Source organism: Lytechinus variegatus, chromosome 4 (genome assembly GCF_018143015.1).
Source record: "Lytechinus variegatus isolate NC3 chromosome 4, Lvar_3.0, whole genome shotgun sequence".
NCBI lineage: Eukaryota > Metazoa > Echinodermata > Echinoidea > Temnopleuroida > Toxopneustidae > Lytechinus > Lytechinus variegatus.
In genome coordinates this window covers 2274074-2293372 of record NC_054743.1, presented here as the reverse complement: position 1 = coordinate 2293372, position 19299 = coordinate 2274074, and the positions used below count along the sequence as shown (strand labels likewise).

The following is a 19299-nucleotide window of genomic DNA, read 5'->3' as shown; positions in this document are numbered from 1 at the left end:
ATCAACGCTGTAATCAAAGAACTTGCAACATTCTGGAAAAGATGCAGGATTTGAGACGATACAGGGTCTATGCAGGAGGTAAAAGAGGAAGAGGTCGAAAAAGGAACATGAAAGGTCAGTTTACAAAAGTGAATCAAAGGGTACATGATGATGATTGCCCTGATGTTTCAAAGTTGCCGAAGAAAGAGATCACAAAACAATTTAACATGGATACGATTAAGAATGATGCAAATTGTGACAAAGAACCAGTGTGTAATCAGTCGAACAGTTCTGGTAGATCAATCACAGTAGGCAAAGATAAAGGAGAATTGACAGACAGAAACGACAATAATCATTCAAACATATTTTCAAATGAGAGTGCATGTCCAGCAGATGGAATTTCAAAAGAACACATGACTAGTTCAGAAACCGTGAACATCCCAGATGGAGTAAGCCATGTCAAATTACAGATTGATCTTGAAGAGAATGAGAGCGATAGTGACATTGACGCAATCAAACGCAATCGTGGGAGAAATTACATAGAATCTGAATCAGACACAAGTGTTGAAGATGATGATTTACTGAGCAGTTCATTTGAAAGTGAAAGGTCATGTCAGCCTATTGATACACAGCTTGTACATGATGAAACATGTCGCGTTGAAATTGTCCCAGATGCAGGATTGAATAAAAATACAGACAATGCAATTTTGAATGCAGGAGATGAGTCTACTGATGATTCTTTTGCACAAAATTCCTTTGAATCTCATATGAAAGCAGCAATTGCTCAGGAAAGAAAAGAAGATGATATGCATCCTTTGTACAATGAATCGAGAGACGAAGTAGAGTTTGTATCAGATCTTGGAATGTGTGATAGGCCAGACAAATATTTTAAATTTTTACCTCTTGAGATAACTGACAAACAAGCCATTTGTAGAAAATTGAATATTCCCTATACAGACAGAAGCTTCCATGCAAAGTGCAATACCAATGAGTACATTGGAATTCCTTCACACATTAAAACAATAGATGAGGATGGCAACTGTTTCTTTCGTGCAATTTCATATGCTATTTCTGGAACTGAATGTCATCATGTGTTTTTAAGGAATCTTACTGTGAACCATTTATTACAGACCAATGATAAGTTTAAGAGTACATTGAGAAGTGAGTTCAGAACTGTCAGAGAATATGTTTTGAAAAATAGAATAATGGAAAATGGAACTTGGGCTACAGACACTGAAATGAGTGCATTGGCAAATTTGATTGATACCGATATCTATTCTTACAATGATCAAGTACCATGTTGGCAGTTGTACTCTGCAAGGAAACCGGGAAGAATAAATGTTGTTACATCTCATAAAGGCATTTATATACAGTACACAAGAAATGTTCATTTTAATGTAGTTGAATCCGTTACTTCTGTCAGTAGTGATTTATCAAAGAACATAGCAACAATGAAAGATATAAACACAACAGTAAATATGCAAATAAAACCAGTTGCACAAGGAACATTTCATCAAGGTGACATGAGATTTGGTGATTCAGCAGGAAAGCAATGTGTTGCCAATTCATTGTCTGCTTTGTTGTATAGCAAAATGAAAAATGCTAATGATTGGGACAATAAAGATTTAGATAAAATTCTGGCCAATGGTGATGAACTCTATCGTTACATAAGGTATTATGTAGCACGTGAACAAGAATATTTATTAATTTCTGATCTACTTGAACACTTAGAGGCATATGATGAATTGTTTGAGATAAAACGACGTGAATCAATACCTGGATTGTTAGGAGATGAAACAACAATGGAAGAATCTATTTCAATGCCGTTGAAACAGGCACTTGAACAAGAATTGAGTAGTGACTCTGATGCATGTTTTGTGACATTTTCTGGAAATACTTTTATTGTCATATCTAGTTATGATTGTTTCTTTATATTTGATTCACATTCAAGAAACACAAGAGGCTTACTCGTTGATGATGGCTATAGTGTAGTGCTTCAAACTCCAAGTTGGCAAGGTGTTTATAATCATTGCATGAGGCTGGCAAAAACATTGAAATGTTCTTCACGAACTGAATATGAGGTAACTAGTATATGTGCAAAAGCATTGTCAAATAAAAATGAAACAATGAATGGTTGTTTTCAATTAAAAGATTCATTGATTGAAGGTCCTTCAAATACAAATAGTCAAAGAAATTATGGATCATCTGAATTTAACATGGAATCTGATTGCTTAGATGAAACTGAAAGATTAGATGGAAGGATATTTGCACAAGAAGTATTTCATAACTATAATGTATATTTCACTGAGGACTCTAATGAAACAGTTAATAATAATTTACACGATGAAGAAATAATGCATGTAAATGAAAATGAGCCAAACTTGAAAGATAGTGTTGACAGCAATGACTATAAAAAGTTGAAAATTATGACTAAAATAGAGAACTCTAACAGTATTTTAGGTACAAAACGCAAATTGACTAATCCTGAAAGTGGCTTGAAATGCAATGACAATTTTCACACACAAATTCATAATTCAAGATTTGCAAAACTTAATGAAACTGATTTATCAACCATTGGTGAAATTGATTATGATACGAATGATGATTTAATGATAATTGAAGAAAGTCAAAGTATATTGTGGTTCAAGCCTCTTGTTGGTAAACAGAAAAAAAAATGTTGTGAGATAATAAATATTCCACATTTTGTTGCTAGTTTAGAAAATTATGCTTATGAAAAATGGGTACCTCTAGAGCAACCAAAAGATGTAAAAGATATTGAAGATGATGGAAACTGTTTTTATCGTGCTATATCATTTGCATTGACAGGAAGTGAGGAATATCATCTTATCATTAGACAAGCTATCCTTTATACACATCTCATAGAAAATGAAGATAGGTTTGTTGGATTCTTGAGAATGGGTTACTCTAGTATTTCACACTATGTGTCAAGTAATGATATGGAGGAAAATGGTACATGGGCAACTGAAATGGAAATTATGGTTTTAGCTAATTTGATTGAAACTGACATTTATGTATATGATGAAGACCGGTTAAAGTGGAGTGTATTTTCTGGTAAAAATGTTCAAATAGGAAAAGAAACAACTACGTATGGTGTTTATTTAAGAAATACTCATGGCATCCATTATGATGTTGTTATGTCAGTGCAATCATGTGATTCTAGTTTTTCATGTAATGAAACCACAAATATAAGTAGCAGTGCAAATGACAAAGAAAGAAAATATGCTAGAGTAAACAATGTTAAAATATCTGATTTATCAATGAAAAGACGTAGAAGTAAGAGAAGTTATAGTGTAAAGAAGGATATAAAAAAGAAACAAAAAAGAGAAGAGCGGAGTTTTAAGAAAAAAAAAGATATGGATATAGAAAAGCTTCTTAATTATGAGGATTTGAAGATAACGAAAAAATATGAGGATGCTGGAAAAAGGCCAAAAATGACTTATGATTGCAACAAAAAATATCATACTGATTCAGTTTATCGAATAACACTTTACAATTTGTTGAATGAAAAGTATAGATTAAATAAAGTATTTCGTGAAAATAGGAAAGAAACAACAAGAAAATGCTATCAGACAAATGAAGAACTTAAGCAATCACAGAAGAGTAAGATGAGAAATACCATGAGAAGTAAATATCACTCTGATGAACAGTTTAAGCAATCACAGAAGAGTAGGATGAAAAATACTATGAAAAGTAAATATCACTCTGATGAACAGTTTAAGCAGTCACAGAAGAGTAGGATGAAAAATACTATGAAAAGTAAATATCACTCTGATGAACAGTTTAAGCAGTCACACAAAAATAAGATAAGAAATAAATATCAGTCTGATGAACACTTCCAGCAGTCACACAAAAATAAAATAAGAAATAAATATTATTCTGATGAACAGTTCCAGCAGTCACACAAAAATAAAATAAGAAATAAATATCAGTCTGATGAACAGTTCCAGCAGTCATACAAAAATAAAATAAGAAATAAATATCAGTCTGATGAACAGTTCCAGCAGCCACACAAAAATACAATGAGAAATAAATATCAGAAAGATTATAGTTTTAAACAAAGAAAATTGCTGAGTTTAAAAAGTAAGTACCAAAAAAACAATAGCTATAGAGAACAAGTAAAAAAACACAACATTAAGAGAAATGTAAAGAAAGAATTGGAAATGTCTCAGTTTGACAATGTTTTGCAAGAATTTCAGAAGATTATAAGTCATGGCCCAGAATATGTTTGCTGTGTGTGCCTTAAACTTCTTTTTGAAAACCAAGTTATGAAATGCAATAAAAGTAAATATAAATTACAGACATGTATCAGTGAAAAGTATTTGCATGTTTGCAACTCAACATGTCGACTGGAATGCCAGATAGGCCAATCAGTGAGATCATCCCTGTGGATATGTTACACTTGTCATAGAAAGTTACAATGTGGAAAGGTCCCGGCAGAAGCACATACTAATAATTTGCATTTACATGACATTCCAGAAGAACTGGCTAATTTAAACACTCTAGAGCAACACTTGATTGCACTTAATATTCCTTTCATGAAAATGATGTCATTGCCGAAAGGTGGTCAAAATGGAGTTCATGGCCCAGTTGTTTGTGTTCCTTCAAATACCATTCAAACTGTACAGATATTGCCTAGACATGAGACAGAAGATCAGCTGATACGTGTAAAGTTGAAAAGGAAGTTGTCTTTTAAAAGTTATTATGAGTATAAGTTTGTAGATAAATCGAAATTATTGAATGCATTAAGTTATTTGAAAATGAATAATAAGTATTATCGTGATGTTTTAGTTAATGATGAATGGGAAAATTCAATGGAAAAGAATGAAGAAGAAAATGAAAGTGAAGAAGTATCATCAGTGTGTGATATATCTAATTTAAAGAAATTTAGGAGAAGAATTTTGGATTGTTTAGATGAATACTTCCCAAAAGATGTTGAAAGTTCACATGGAAAAAAGAAAGAAAACAGTGTTTCAGTCAATAATAAACCAAATGATGAAGATGATGATGATGTTGAAGAAAGATTAAATGGGATTCACTTAAATTCATGTTTGCAACCAGCTGACATTGGACAGGAAATTTTAGATCAGTATTTTGACGATATAATATGTTGTGCTCCATGTGAAGGAAAAAGCCCTGTATCAGTATTGCAAGATGAAACCAATGAGGCCAAATGTTTTCCTGTATTGTTTCCTCAAGGTCAGCCTACTTTTCATGATAAAAGAAATGAAAAGCTAACATTGGGACGATATTTACACAATCGACTAATGCATGTTGATAACAGGTTCGCACAAAATACAGACTTTATCTTTTATGCACAGTATATTTATGAAATTCAACAAGTTTTGTCGCAAGTTTCTATTGCATTGAGACAAAGTAAGAATACCAAAGATAACCTTTCACCGATAACTGCCAAGGATTTGAAAGATGCAGAAAAAATTCAGAATATTTTAAAAGCAGACAAAGGATATAAATTTTTAAAACAAATTCGTGGAACACCTCCTTACTGGCAAAAGACACAAAAAGATGTATTGGCAATGGTAAGGCAACTTGGAAAACCTACATGGTTTGCTTCATTTTCATGTGCAGATATGAGATGGCCAGAATTATTAAATACTTTCTTATGTCAGATTGGAGACTCAAGAAAATTGAGTGAATTAGATTGGGCAGATAAGTGTAAACTTATAAGATCAAATCCAGTAACCGTTGCACGAATGTTTGATCATAGATTCCATATTTTTATGAATAAAGTCATTATGTCTACAGCTGCACCAGTAGGTCGTTGCATAGACTATATTACAAGAATCGAGTTTCAGAGTCGCGGAAGTAGTCACGTACATTTATTGATGTGGGTAGAACAAGCACCGCAATTAGGAATTGATAAAGACGATGATGTTATACAATTTATAGATAAATACATTTCTTGCCGGAAACCTGATAAGGAAGAAGATCCAGAACTGTATGAAATAGTTAGCTCTGTACAACAGCATAGTAAAAAACATTCTAAATCATGCAAAAAGAAAGGAACTACATGTAGGTTTAATTTTCCAAGGCCACCTTCAGAGAAAACCTTTATCATAAAACCTGTTGAGGATACAGAAGTGAAAGATAAAAAAACAAAACAAAAAAATAACAATGAGACCGAGGGGAAAAAATCTGAAAAAACAAGGAGGATAGAAGATGCAAAACAATTATTGAATAGTGTAAAAGATGCATTATCTGGTGGGACTGAATATAACAGTGTTTTTGAAAAATTGGGTATAACACAAAACCAGTTTGAAAGTGCACACAACGAGATTGCTTCACAGGAAAGTGTGATCATCCAAAGAGAACCACAAGATGTATGGGTAAATCAATATAATCCACAATTACTTAGAGCTTGGAATGCAAATATGGATTTGCAATATGTTACTAATGCATATGCCTGTGTAGCTTACATTGTGTCTTATATGTCTAAGGCCGAACGTGAAATGGGAATGCTTTTGAGTCATACCTTATCGGAAATGGAAGAAGGAAATACAGATGCAAAACAAAGTATGAAAAAACTAGGTCAAGCTTACATGCATAATCGCGAAGTGTCCGCTCAAGAAAGTGTCTATCGTGTTTGTAGTCTTCGATTAAAAGAGAGCTCTAGAAAAGTAGAATTCATACCTGTTGGACCTGATCCAGTTAGAATGAGTTTACCATTAAGTGTCATTAATAACAGACCAGAATGTGATGATGATGAAGATAATATCTGGATGCCAAGCAAACTTGACAGATATAAAGCCAGACCTAAAACCAAAAGATTTAGTGCCATGTGTCTTGCAACGTTTTGTTCGGAATATCGAATTTTAACAAAATCACAAATTACAAATACATGCAAAGAAAATATCTTTAAATTGGATGAAAATTTGGGATATGTTCAAAAACGTACACGTGGAAAAGATGCAGTTGTAAGATACCCTCGATTTTCTGTTGTTGTTTCACCTGAAAAGTATTTCCTTAGCATCTTACAGCTCTTTTTTCCACACTATGATGATGAACATCTAAAGCCTCCAGGTTTTGAGTCATATCAGAATTTCTATGAAACAGGTGTTGTGAAGATACACGGCTCAGTACAAAAAGTTAGTTTGATTGTCTGCACAAATCGAAAGAAATTTGAAATAAATGCTGAATCAATAGATCAAGCTCAAGCACATTTAGAAGAATTTGGTGTACAGGAAGATGCCTGGAGTCTTTTATGTCCTGAAAGTGAAGTAGAACGCCTTGAGCATCCAAAACAAAACATAGATCTGGAAGATTGTGATGAAAATCTTGATATTCCTGATTTGAAAAATGATTCTAAATCAGAAAATTACAGTTTAGAATTACGGTCATCAAAAATATCTAAAACAGAAAGACATTGTATGATAAGAAATTTGAATGAAACACAAATGCTTGTCTTTTATAAAATACGAGAATGGTGTTTAAATAAAGTTAATGGAAAAATGATAGAACCTTTTCATGTATTTATTACTGGTGGTGCTGGAACAGGAAAGAGTCATCTAGTCAAATGTCTTTATTATGAATCTACTCGTATACTGGCCAGAATGTTACATTATCCTGACGATATTTCAGTGTTAAAAATAGCCCCTACAGGTGTAGCAGCTTATAATATCAATGGTCATACTATTCACAGTATCTTGTCAATTCCAATTAGAGCTCAAATGCCTTATCAGCCGCTAAGTGAAGAGAAAATAAGTGCTCTCCGAAATAAACTGGCACAGTTGCAAATTCTTATTATTGATGAGGTATCAATGGTAGACCAGAAGTTACTGTATTATATTCATAGTCGTCTACGACAAATCAAACAATCTCGAGATGAAACTCCTTTTGGTGGTGTATCTGTAATTGCTGTTGGAGATATGTATCAGTTACCACCTGTGTTTGGAAATCCTTTATATAAAGATAGTCTTCAAGGGGTATTATGGAATGATAATTTCAAAAAAATAGAACTACAACAGATAATGAGACAAAAGGATGATACAGAATTTGCGCTTTTATTGAATAGATTACGTATAAAAGAACGTGATGATGTTCTTAATGATAGAGACTTATCAATGCTAAAATCTTGTGAAACAGGTGAAGAATGTGAGGATGCTTTGCACATTTATTCATGTAACAAAGAAGTAGATGAATGGAATAAGAAATTATTGCATAAAAAATGTGCTAATGTAATTTGTTTAAAAGCAGAAGACACTGAGAAAGATGCAAAGAATGGAAGTAAAATTCGTGAAAATCCCGTCACACGTTGTAAAAGCCAGCTACCTAATTATTTGTGGATTGCTGTTAATGCAAGGGTCATGTTACTTAAAAATATTGATGTTAGCAAAGGTCTTACAAATGGGTGTTTTGGAAATGTTACTGAAATAATCAAATCAAATTCTAAAACAATTTGCATCAAAGTACACTTTGACAGAGAAAATGTTGGTATTCATTCTATTGAACGATGTGAAGAATTTTTGGGTAAAAAATATGCAAGGAAACAGTTTCCACTTAAACTTGCTTACGCATGTACAATACATAAAGTACAGGGTTTGACGTTAGACAAAGCTGTTGTATCATTGAAAAGAATATTTGACTCTGGACAAGCATATGTAGGCCTTAGTCGTGTTTCTTCATTATCTGGACTTACATTGGAGAATTTCAAACCACAAAATATACATTGTAATCCTGAAATCAAAGAAAGAATGAAAAACATGAAAGTATTCATTGAAAACGTTGAGAATGAAAATGATGATAACTATAACTTTACATTGATTTTACACAATATACAAGGATTAAAACAACATTTCATAGATCTTCAGTCACAGTGTCAATTTATGAATGCAGACATCATTTGTTTGACTGAAACGTGGATTAATGATGACGACATCTGTGATGTTAATATACAGGATTTTAAATTTTATCATCAGCCACGCCATCATTCATACAATGAATCTGGTATATTAAACAAATTTAAAGACCAATCACATGGTGGTGTTGGAATTTACACTAAAAAGCAAACTTCAAGTAGATTAGATATATGTATAGATAATTTAGAATTTATTGCAACTGTTATTACTGATCCAATTTCAATTGTTATTTCAGTGGTATATCGACCTCCATCTTACAATATAACATCGTTTTGTGAAAGTTTACGTACTTTATTAGACAAACTAAGTAAACAAACCACAAAATGTATTATTACAGGCGATTTTAATGAAGATTTATTAAAAGGAACTTCAAAAATACACCAGTTAATGTGTTTACATGGTTACACACAACATGTTGTGAATGCTACAACAGAAAATGGAACATTGATAGATCATGTTTATAGTATAGGATTGGATTCATTGAAAACGGAAATCATACCAATGTATTATAGTTATCATGAAGGAATTAAAGTAATGTTTTAGTATATTAAATAAGATAAATATTCCAAGATGAAAGATAATTGACTGATGGGCATCTACGAAGGGGTAATTATATTCCTTGTTTAATTGGCAACAATAATTTGTAATCTGTGATGCACAAAAGATGATGATTTTAAAGACATTTTAAATAACATTGTCATCAGACCATCCATCGATACAACTGTATTTTTCAAATTTTTGCAATTTGTTTTATTTGTGATAAAAATATACACAAATCATAGGTGATGTAATCTAAAATTTTCACATATTGAACGATCATAGATTATAATGAATGAATCTTTATATACAGTAATAATACATGTACATACATGTATTTTACTAAATGATCATGTTTGAAAATTTTAAGAAACAGCTGTATTCCATTATAAGACCATGTAATTTGCATGAAATATACAGTACTTTGATTGCATTCAGAAAGAAAATGTCTTAACATTCCGTAAGTATTAGTAATTTGTTACAATTACATTTCTATTCATCTTTTATAACTGTTCTCCATTATAAGACAATGTAATTTTCATGAAATATACTTTGTTTGCATTCATAAAAAAATGGCGTAACATAAATTACATTTCTATTCATCGTTTTATGATTTGTAATATTGAAAAAGATTTATGAAGATGATTCACAAAATGGGATTTAAAATAAATATGTATATGTATGATATTTTCAAGATTTGATAAATTACCATGAACATTTTACAGCTTTGCATGCTAATAATATAGATGTATGTTTTTTTTTAATATTGATTAGTGTAAATGATAATAGAAGGATTAAACAATATCAAGCAAAAAAGAAGGATTTTGAGATTTTGAGAGTTTGTTTTTATATTCATTCGTTAAATACAGAGTTATACACTTTTAAAGTACTATTGACCATATCATGATGAAACATGGATATGCTTGATGATAATTTTGATGTGGCCATATTTTTTGTGGGTATAAATTGAATATCATGATTTAAATTTCTTTTATTAATATTCAGTTATTCATTTATTCAGTTATTGTGAAGAACCCAACTATATTATGATATTATATTATCAGTTCTTGGCTCCTGGCTGAGGGACTCTCTTCTACTGTAATCCAGAGAGTCAAAGATGGTCAACCTTTGCTGAGGGAAGTGAATCTCACTTCCCAGGTCTCCCTTCCCAGGCCCCTTGAGGTTTCCATTATGGACTGGTGCCGCATAAGGATTCTTTCCAGAATTTATCAGCGCATCCAAGTTCATAAAAGGTATGTTGATTTTTTTGTAGACTTTATTGACAAACACAATGTGACTTATAAAAAAGTTACAGTTCAAAATCTTGTACATAGCTTTTACCATTTTAGTACATTTAGTTTTATAATTGTGGTGCTAATATTGAAATTTAATTTACACAAAATATGTAACAGAATTTTTAATGATGTGAGAGTTTGTAATTGGAATTTCATTTTCAGCTTCATTATTAATAGTTATTTTCTTTCGATCGTAAATCAGATTGGACACAAGTACTTAGTGGCATACCGCAGGGTAGTGTACTCGGGCCGACCCTCTTATGTATGTAAATGATCTGCCAAATGTTACTTCAAGCTCTACACTATTATATGCTGACGACGCTAAGATATATGCCAGAGTACCAAACTCTGACTGTAGTCAATCACTTCAAGATGATTTGAATGGCATTGAGAAATTGTCACTCTCATGGCAGCTTCCTCTGAACTCTGATAAATGTAAGACTCTTCATATAGGAAATAACAATATGCATCATTCATACTCTATGGACAATCGTTCACTGGTTGATGGCAACTGTGAGAGGGATCTTGGTGTTCTTATTGATAGTGAACTCACATTTCACCAACATGTATCTGCATCTATTCAAAAAGCTAACCAAATGTTGGGCATCATCAAACGTGCATTTGTGAACATTAAACCGGATATATTCCTGCCCCTATACAAGGCTCTTGTTCAACCACATTTGGAGTATTGTAGTGTTGTCTGGAGCCCTAGATTCATCACTGATGACAAAAGGATTGAATCTGTTCAACGTAGAGCTACAAGGCTATTTCCAGGATTTAGCTCCTTATCCTACAGTGAAACACTTGTTAAACTGAATCTGTACTCCTTACATTACCGCAGAGAACGAGGGGACATGATACAAGTATTTAAAATATTGCATGGTATAGACAGAATCAACCCAGAGTCTCTCTTCATTAGGTCCCAGTACCAGGGAACAAGAGGTCATCCCTTCAAACTGTTCACAACTCACTGTCGGTTGAACGTCCGCAGTAGCTTTTTCAGTAAAAGAGTGATCCAAGCTTGGAATAGTTTGCCTGCAACACTAGTAATGTCCTCCAGTATCAACTCGTTCAAACATGGATTAGATTCTTTTTGGTCAAGCAAACATTTTGAAATTGTCTGACATCCACGCCCGCACTATACTGTTTAGACTTTTAATTATGCATCAAGTGTTTACGACTGGGAGATCCACAGGATTACCTACTCTCCCGTACAGATGATGATGATGATGATGTGTTTGTGTGTGTGTGTATGCTTGTTGTGGAGTGTGGTCTTCCAATGTAGTAGGTTTATTTTGCTTCAAGACTTTGATATAAAGGTTTATCAAGAGTTTCACTGTATGCTTGCTTTTAATGTCATTACGCCTTAACAATTTTAATTGTAGAGGCCTTCAAGATGGTTTTAAAAGGAAAAAAGTAATTTATAATCCAAATATGGTATAATTTTTCTTCAGGAAACACACTCAAGTTAAAGTGATGAAATGTTATGGCGCCCCCAATGGGTTGGACAGGCTATGTTCAGTAGTTATACAACAAATAGCAGAGGAGTAGCTATTTTATTTAAGTCTTCTTTGAGAATATCTTTATCATCATTTTCTGACCTGGAAGGAAGGTTTCTTATCCTTCATATGAGTGTAAAAGATATCGATCTTATATTGGTCAATGTATATGGTGCAAACAAGGATTTACCATAGTTGTTTGTCAATATGTTTGCAAAAGTAGATGATGTAGGTAACTCAAGGATTGTATTAGCAGGTGACTTGAATATCACAGTAGGTCCTTTGCACTACGAGGGCTCCTGTCCTGTTCACCATATTATTCAGGCTAAAAGTCGTTTTAACATGTGTGTCGAGGAATTAAGCCTTGTTGATGTTTGGAGAAGAGACCACAGTCGAGATAAGGTTTTCACACGACACCAGAGAAGTCCATTAGTTTCCTCTAGATTGGATTATATTTTTGTGTCCAGTGATTTGTTGACTTGTGTGAAAGATTCTAATATTGTAACTGGTATATGCTCAGACCACTGTATGGTGAATTTAAATATTATACTAAATGAAATTCCGAAAGGCAATGGTTATTGGAAGTTAAATACATCATATTTGAAACATAGTGAATTTTGTACCATGATTAAAGACAAAATTAAGGAATTTAAAGAATTACATGCTGATTCAGATTGTAATCCACACACTACCTGGGATGCTTTCAAATATACCATTGTGGGGCTCTGTATTGAATACTGCAGCAGAAAACATAAAGAAAAGATTAAGAACAAATCCAAATTACTGAAAATATTTCTTCCCTAAAAGAAAAAATTGGTGTCTGTACTGATAAAGATGAATTGCAGAAACTGTATGGAGTTTTAAAGGCAGGGGACATGGGCAGAGTATGGGGAGAGGACCTCTAAGTACTTCTGTAATTTGGAAAAGCGTAGCTATGAAAAAAGAATATTTGTCAATTGAAAACTAATAGTAGTTCAATTGTGGTCAATCCTAAAAAAGTTTTACATGAAATTTATACTTTTTATGAGAATTTGTATTCTTCAAAAGTTTCTCAGAATGATATGGAATTTTTTAATGAGTTTGTTGCACCCTTAGATATTCCTTTGTTAGGGGAAGAGTCACAAAACAAAACAAAATGTAGAATATAAGATAGCTCAAAAAAAGAATAAGCTGAGTGCTCATTTCAAGAAATGGAGCATACAGTTATAAAGAAATTTATCCTGGTTCAATTATTTTACTTATTTAATTTAATTTGTACTTGTTATGCAGTAATGAGGGTCCTCTTTTAAAACATAAGAAAGTATGAAGAAAGTTAAACTTAATACAAGCTTTTAACATTGGTAAGACATGGATGTGCATGTGTATGTGTGAGGATGGATGTTTGTGGGTGATTAATAAGTTAATTTGAGATAATTAAGCTTGGTAATATGTTTCAATAGCTTTGAACTTATTGTCAGCCTATATTGTTTGTTATTGTTAATTGATGAAAACCAATTAAAACAGAAAAAGAAAAAAATATGAAACCAAAATAGATGGGTATAATGTTGTGTATCATTTAAGTATAGAAATGTCACTTGCATATGATTATTGCATATCTTTTCTTCTGTTCAATATTAGTGATTAGTGATGATAGGAGATGTTAGTGTAGAAGAGAGATGAAATGATAGGAGGAAGATAGGATGGTAATAGATAGATGAGATGGTGGGAGAAAATGGGATTGAAGGAAAGAGATGGGATGGAATGAAGAGATGAGATGGTACAAGAGAGATGGGAAGGTAGGAGAGAGATGGGATGGTAGGAGAGAGATGGGATGGTAGGAGAGAGATAGGATAGTAGGAGAGAGATGGGATGGTAGGAGAGAGATGGGATGGTAGGAGAGAGAAGGGATGGCAGGAGAGAGATAGGATGGCAGGAGAGAGATGGGATGGTAGGATAGAGATGGGATGGTAGGAGAGAGATGGGATAGTAGGAGAGAGATGGGATGGTAGGAGAGAGATGGGATGGCAGGAGAGAGATGGGATGGTAGGAGAGAGATGGGTTGATAGGAGAGAGATGGGATGGTAGGAGAGAGATAGGATGGTAGGATAGAGATGGGATGGTAGGATAGAGATGGGATGGTAGGAGAGAGATGGGATGGTAGGAGAGAGATGGGTTGATAGGAGAGAGATGGGATGGTAGGAGAGAGATGGGATGGTAGGAGAGAGATAGGATGGTAGGAGAGAGATGGGATGGTAGGAGAGAGATGGAATGATAAGAGAGAGAGATGAGATGGCAGGAGAGAGATTGGATGGTAGGAGAGAGATGAGATGGTAGGACAGAGATGGGATGGTAGGACAGAGATGGGATGGTAGGAGAGAGATGGGATGGCAGGAGAGAGATGGGATGGTAGGAGAGAGAGATGGGTTGATAGGAGAGAGATGGGATGGTAGGAGAGAGATAGGATGGTAGGATAGAGATGGGATGGTAGGAGAGAGATGGAATGATAAGAGAGAGAGAGATGAGATGGCAGGAGAGAGATGGGATGGTAGGAGAGAGATGGGATGGTAGGAGAGAGATAGGATGGTAGGAGAGAGATAGGATGGTAGGAGAGAGATGGGATGGTAGGAGAGAGATGGGATGGTAGGAGAGAGATGGGATGGCAGGAGAGAGATGGGATGGTAGGAGAGAGATAGGATGGTAGGAGAGATGGGATGGTAGGAGAGAGATGGAATGATAAGAGAGAGAGAGATGAGATGGCAGGAGAGAGATGGGTTGAAAGGAGAGAGATGGGTTGAAAGGAGAGAGATGGGATGGTAGGAGAGAGATAGGATGGTAGGAGAGAGATGGGATGGTAGGAGAGAGATAGGATGGTAGGAGAGAGATAGGATGGTAGGAGAGAGATGGGATGGTAGGAGAGAGATGGGATGGTAGGAGAGAGATGGGATGGTAGGAGAGAGATGGGATGGTAGGAGAGAGATGGGATGGTAGGAGAGAGATGGGATGGTAGGAGAGAGATAGGATAGTAGGAGAGAGATGGGATGGTAGGATAGAGATGGGATGGTAGGAGAGAGATAGGATAGTAGGAGAGAGATAGAATGGTAGGAGAGAGATTGGATGGTAGGAGAGAGATAGGATGGTAGGAGAGAGATGGGATCGCAGGAGAGAGATGGGATGGCAGGAGAGAGATGGGATGGTAGGAGAGAGATGGAATGATAAGAGAGAGAGAGATGAGATGGCAGAAGAGAGATGGGATGGTAGGAGAGAGATGGGATGGTAGGAGAGAGATGGGATGATAGGAGAGAGATGGGATGGTAGGAGAGAGATGGGATCGCAGGAGAGAGATGGGATGGTAGGAGAGAGATGGGATGGTAGGAGAGAGATGGAATGATAAGAGAGAGAGATGAGATGGCAGAAGAGAGATGGGATGGTAGGAGAGAGATGGGATGGTAGGAGAGAGATGGGATGATAGGAGAGAGATGGGATGGTAGGAGAGAGATGGAATGATAAGAGAGAGAGATGGGATGGTAGGAGAGAGATGGAATGATAAGAGAGAGAGATGGGATGGCAGGAGAGAGATGGGATGGTAGGAGAGAGATGGGATGGTAGGAGAGAGATGGAATGGTAGGAGAGAGATAGGATGGTAGGAGAGAGATGGAATGATAAGAGAGAGATGGGATGGTAGGAGAGAGATGGGATGGTAGGAGAGAGATAGGATGGTAGGAGAGAGATGGAATGATAAGAGAGAGATGGGATGGTAGGAGAGAGATGGGATGGTAGGAGAGAGATGGGATGGTAGGAGAGAGATAGGATGGTAGGAGAGAGATAGGATGGTAGGAGAGAGATAGGATGGTAGGAGAGAGATAGGATGGTAGGAGAGAGATGGGATGGTAGGAGAGAGATAGGATGGTAGGAGAGAGATAGGATGGTAGGAGAGAGATGGGATGGTAGGAGAGAGATGGGATGGTAGGAGAGAGATAGGATGGTAGGAGAGAGATTGAATGGTAAGAGAGAGAGATGGGATGGTAGGAGAGAGATGGGATGGTAGGAGAGAGATGGGATGGTACGAGACAGATGGGATGGTACGAGAGAGATGGGATGGTAGGAGAGAGATGGGATGGTAGGAGAGAGATAGGATGGTAGGAGAGAGATAGGATGGTAGGATAGAGATGGGATGGTAGGATAGAGATGGGATGGTAGGAGAGAGATAGGATGGTAGGAGAGAGATAGGATGGTAGGATAGAGAGGGGATGGTAGGATAAAGATGGGATGGTAGGAGAGAGGCGGGATGGTAGGAAATAGATGGGATGGTAGGATAGAGATGGGATGGTAGGAGAGAGATGGGATGGTAGGATAGAGATGGGATGGTAGGAGAGAGATGGGATGGTAGGAGAGAGATGGGATGGTAGGAGAGAGATGGGATGGTAGGAGAGAGATGGGATGGTAGGAGAGAGATGGGATGGTAGGAGAGAGATGGGATGTTATAATCTGTTTTATTTTGCAATATTTTAGCTATTATTTATTACAATTGTTATAATTGATCGTGCGCAAGATAGTAAAAAAAAAATCATGTTTACCCGCGGACTCGAACCCCTGCACGCATGATTGAATGAGATACAAGTCTGACGCCTAACCGATTGAGCTAGAATATTTCCCTTAGACTTTACACGCAAGCAAATTTGAGAATACAAATCCAATTTTTCAAGCAAAAACAGGCATGATCCCGGCAACTGATCAAAAAATGAAGGGCTTATTTCCGAAAGCTTAGAATCTCAGCTACAACATACTAAAAGCTCAGGGAAATCTGACAAGAAACAATGGAGATATGGCTCACGAAATAGAGGAATGTCGAATCTAGTTTTGAGAAAAAGTCATGTCCCATAGAGATTACACGCAAAATACATGTGATATGAAAAAAGCAATTATAATCTGTTTTATCTTGCTAAATTTAAACTTTTATACCTTTTAATTATCATAAAGGATCATGTAAGAGGTGGTAAAAAGAAAAAAAAAGAAAAAAAAACATCTTGTTCACCCCAGGACTCGAACCTGCGCAATGCCGGCATGATCCGGGGAGGTCCGGGATAGTTTTGCCCCAGATGACTGAACACGGCATCAACACGGCAGCTTCACACGGATCTACACGGATCATGCCGGCAGAGCACGTAGTCAACACGGACCAACACGTCAGCAACACGGACCTACACGTCAGCTACACGGACCAACACGTCAGCAACACGGACCAACACGTCAGCAACACGGACCTACACGTCAGCTACACGGACTAACACGTCTGCAACACGGACCAACACGTCAGCAACACGGACCAACACGTCAAGTGCGTTATCCATTGAGCCACGATATTCTTCATAGAGATTACACGTAAGCAATTTTGAGAATTACAAGTCCAATTTTGCAAGTGAAATACGGGCATGATCCCGGCATCTGATCGAAAAATGGAGGGCACATTTCCGAAAGCTTAGAATCTCAGCTACAACATACTAAAAGCATAAAGAAAACTGACAAGAAAAAATGGAGATATGGCTCACGAAATAGAGGAATGTCGAATCTAGTTTTGAGAAAAAGTCATGTCCCATAGAGATTACACGCAAAATGAGGAAAAATGACATGCCTCTTTTCATCGCTGTTTTACGCAATGATGCGTTTCTCAAAACGAATATTCATGTTAACTGAGGAGAAAGAGTACATTCTAAACTACAACATATCGAAATCTGGGCGAAAAACGATCTATATTCGAGAAGTTACAACCGAATTTGAATAAATTTGATGACGTCATTTTTGAAAAAATGAAATTTTTAGTTTAGGCGCCATTTTGATGACGTCATGATATAATTTAGGGACATTGATGACATGAAATCGAATCTACAACTCATACTCTATCGATATATGAAAAAAAAATTGGGGGTCAATGGACTATTTAAAGAGCTACAGTGAATTTTCAATAGGCATGTTTTTGCCCATATATGGCCTATACTGAGAGCTCGCGCGCACACGTGCTGCAAACTTTAACGAGTGTTAATTTCGTCATTAATGGTCGTAGAAGGTTGATCAAGGTATCAAATTGCTCAAAATTATATTATCAATGCAATAAAGTAAAAAAAAACGGTGTTTCTGAGTTTTGTTAAGGTGTAACGCGCGGAAACGCGCGCGCATACGTGCGCGCGCGCAAATTTTTGAAATGCTTAAAATGACCTGAAACGTACTCTCGTTTGGTAAAAAAGTGATTTTGAGCATTTTAAAATTTTGACGCGCGCGTACGTGCGCGTCGTGACCTCCAGGTGACCTTTGATGACATGACCTGATGACCTTTGACCTGAAGTTCATTTGATGTTAATTTAATTGATTTTTGATAATTGATAATGGAGATATGATTGATAATGTGATTTTACAAAATGGCGCCTAGATGACGTCATCATGACCCGATGACCTTGAAAAGCTTATTTTGACGTGTCCATGATAGATCCTATAGATGACATGAAATTCAATGATATTGATTAAGTCTATTTTGAGATAACCTGGCGACAAGAAAATCCGTAAAAATAAATAAATAAATAATAATAAAAACTAGAATTTAATTCGTCATGCGGACGAATTAGGTGGTCTGTCATGATTTTTCATTCAGAGTCGGCTAATGTATAAAATGAATAATTTAGATATGATTGATAATCTTGATTCTAGACATCCTAAGAATAAATTTTGACCATTGCTCGATGTGATTATTAATGTTTCCCATAGACTTTACACGTAAGCAATTTTGAGAATTACAATTCCAATATTGCAAGTGAAAAACGGGCATGATCCCGGCATCTGATCAAAAAGTGGAGGGCACATTACCGAAAGCCCAGAATCTCAGCTATAACATATTAAAGGCTCCGGCAAAACTGACCAGAAGAAATGGAGATATGGCTCACGAAATAGAGGAATGTCGAATCTAGTTTTGAGAAAAAGTCATGTCCCATAGAGATTACACACAAAATACATGTGATATGAAAAAAACAATTATAATCTGTTTTATCTTGCTAAATTTTAACTTTCATACCTTTTAATTATCATAAAGGATCATGTAAGAGGTGGCAAAAAGAAAACAAAAATGAAAAA

At 35.6% G+C, this 19299-nt stretch overlaps 1 protein-coding gene across 1 annotated transcript; it reads left to right on the top strand.

The window, feature by feature from the left end:
* On the top strand, window positions 1-13352 carry LOC121413206. The gene is made up of 3 exons (XM_041605960.1): window positions 1-2060; window positions 10475-10663; window positions 10908-13352. The coding sequence occupies exons 1-2, from the start codon at window positions 42-44 to the stop codon at window positions 10490-10492; spliced, it is 2037 nt and encodes a 678-aa protein (XP_041461894.1). The 5' UTR covers window positions 1-41; the 3' UTR covers window positions 10493-10663; window positions 10908-13352.
* Window positions 13353-19299: the final 5947 nt, after the last annotated feature.

What these genes read in the sequence shown, in the direction of transcription:
- LOC121413206 (XM_041605960.1), top strand. Translation starts at nt 42, where the DNA reads ATGCAGGATTTGAGACGATACAGGGTCTATGCAGGAGGTAAAAGAGGA.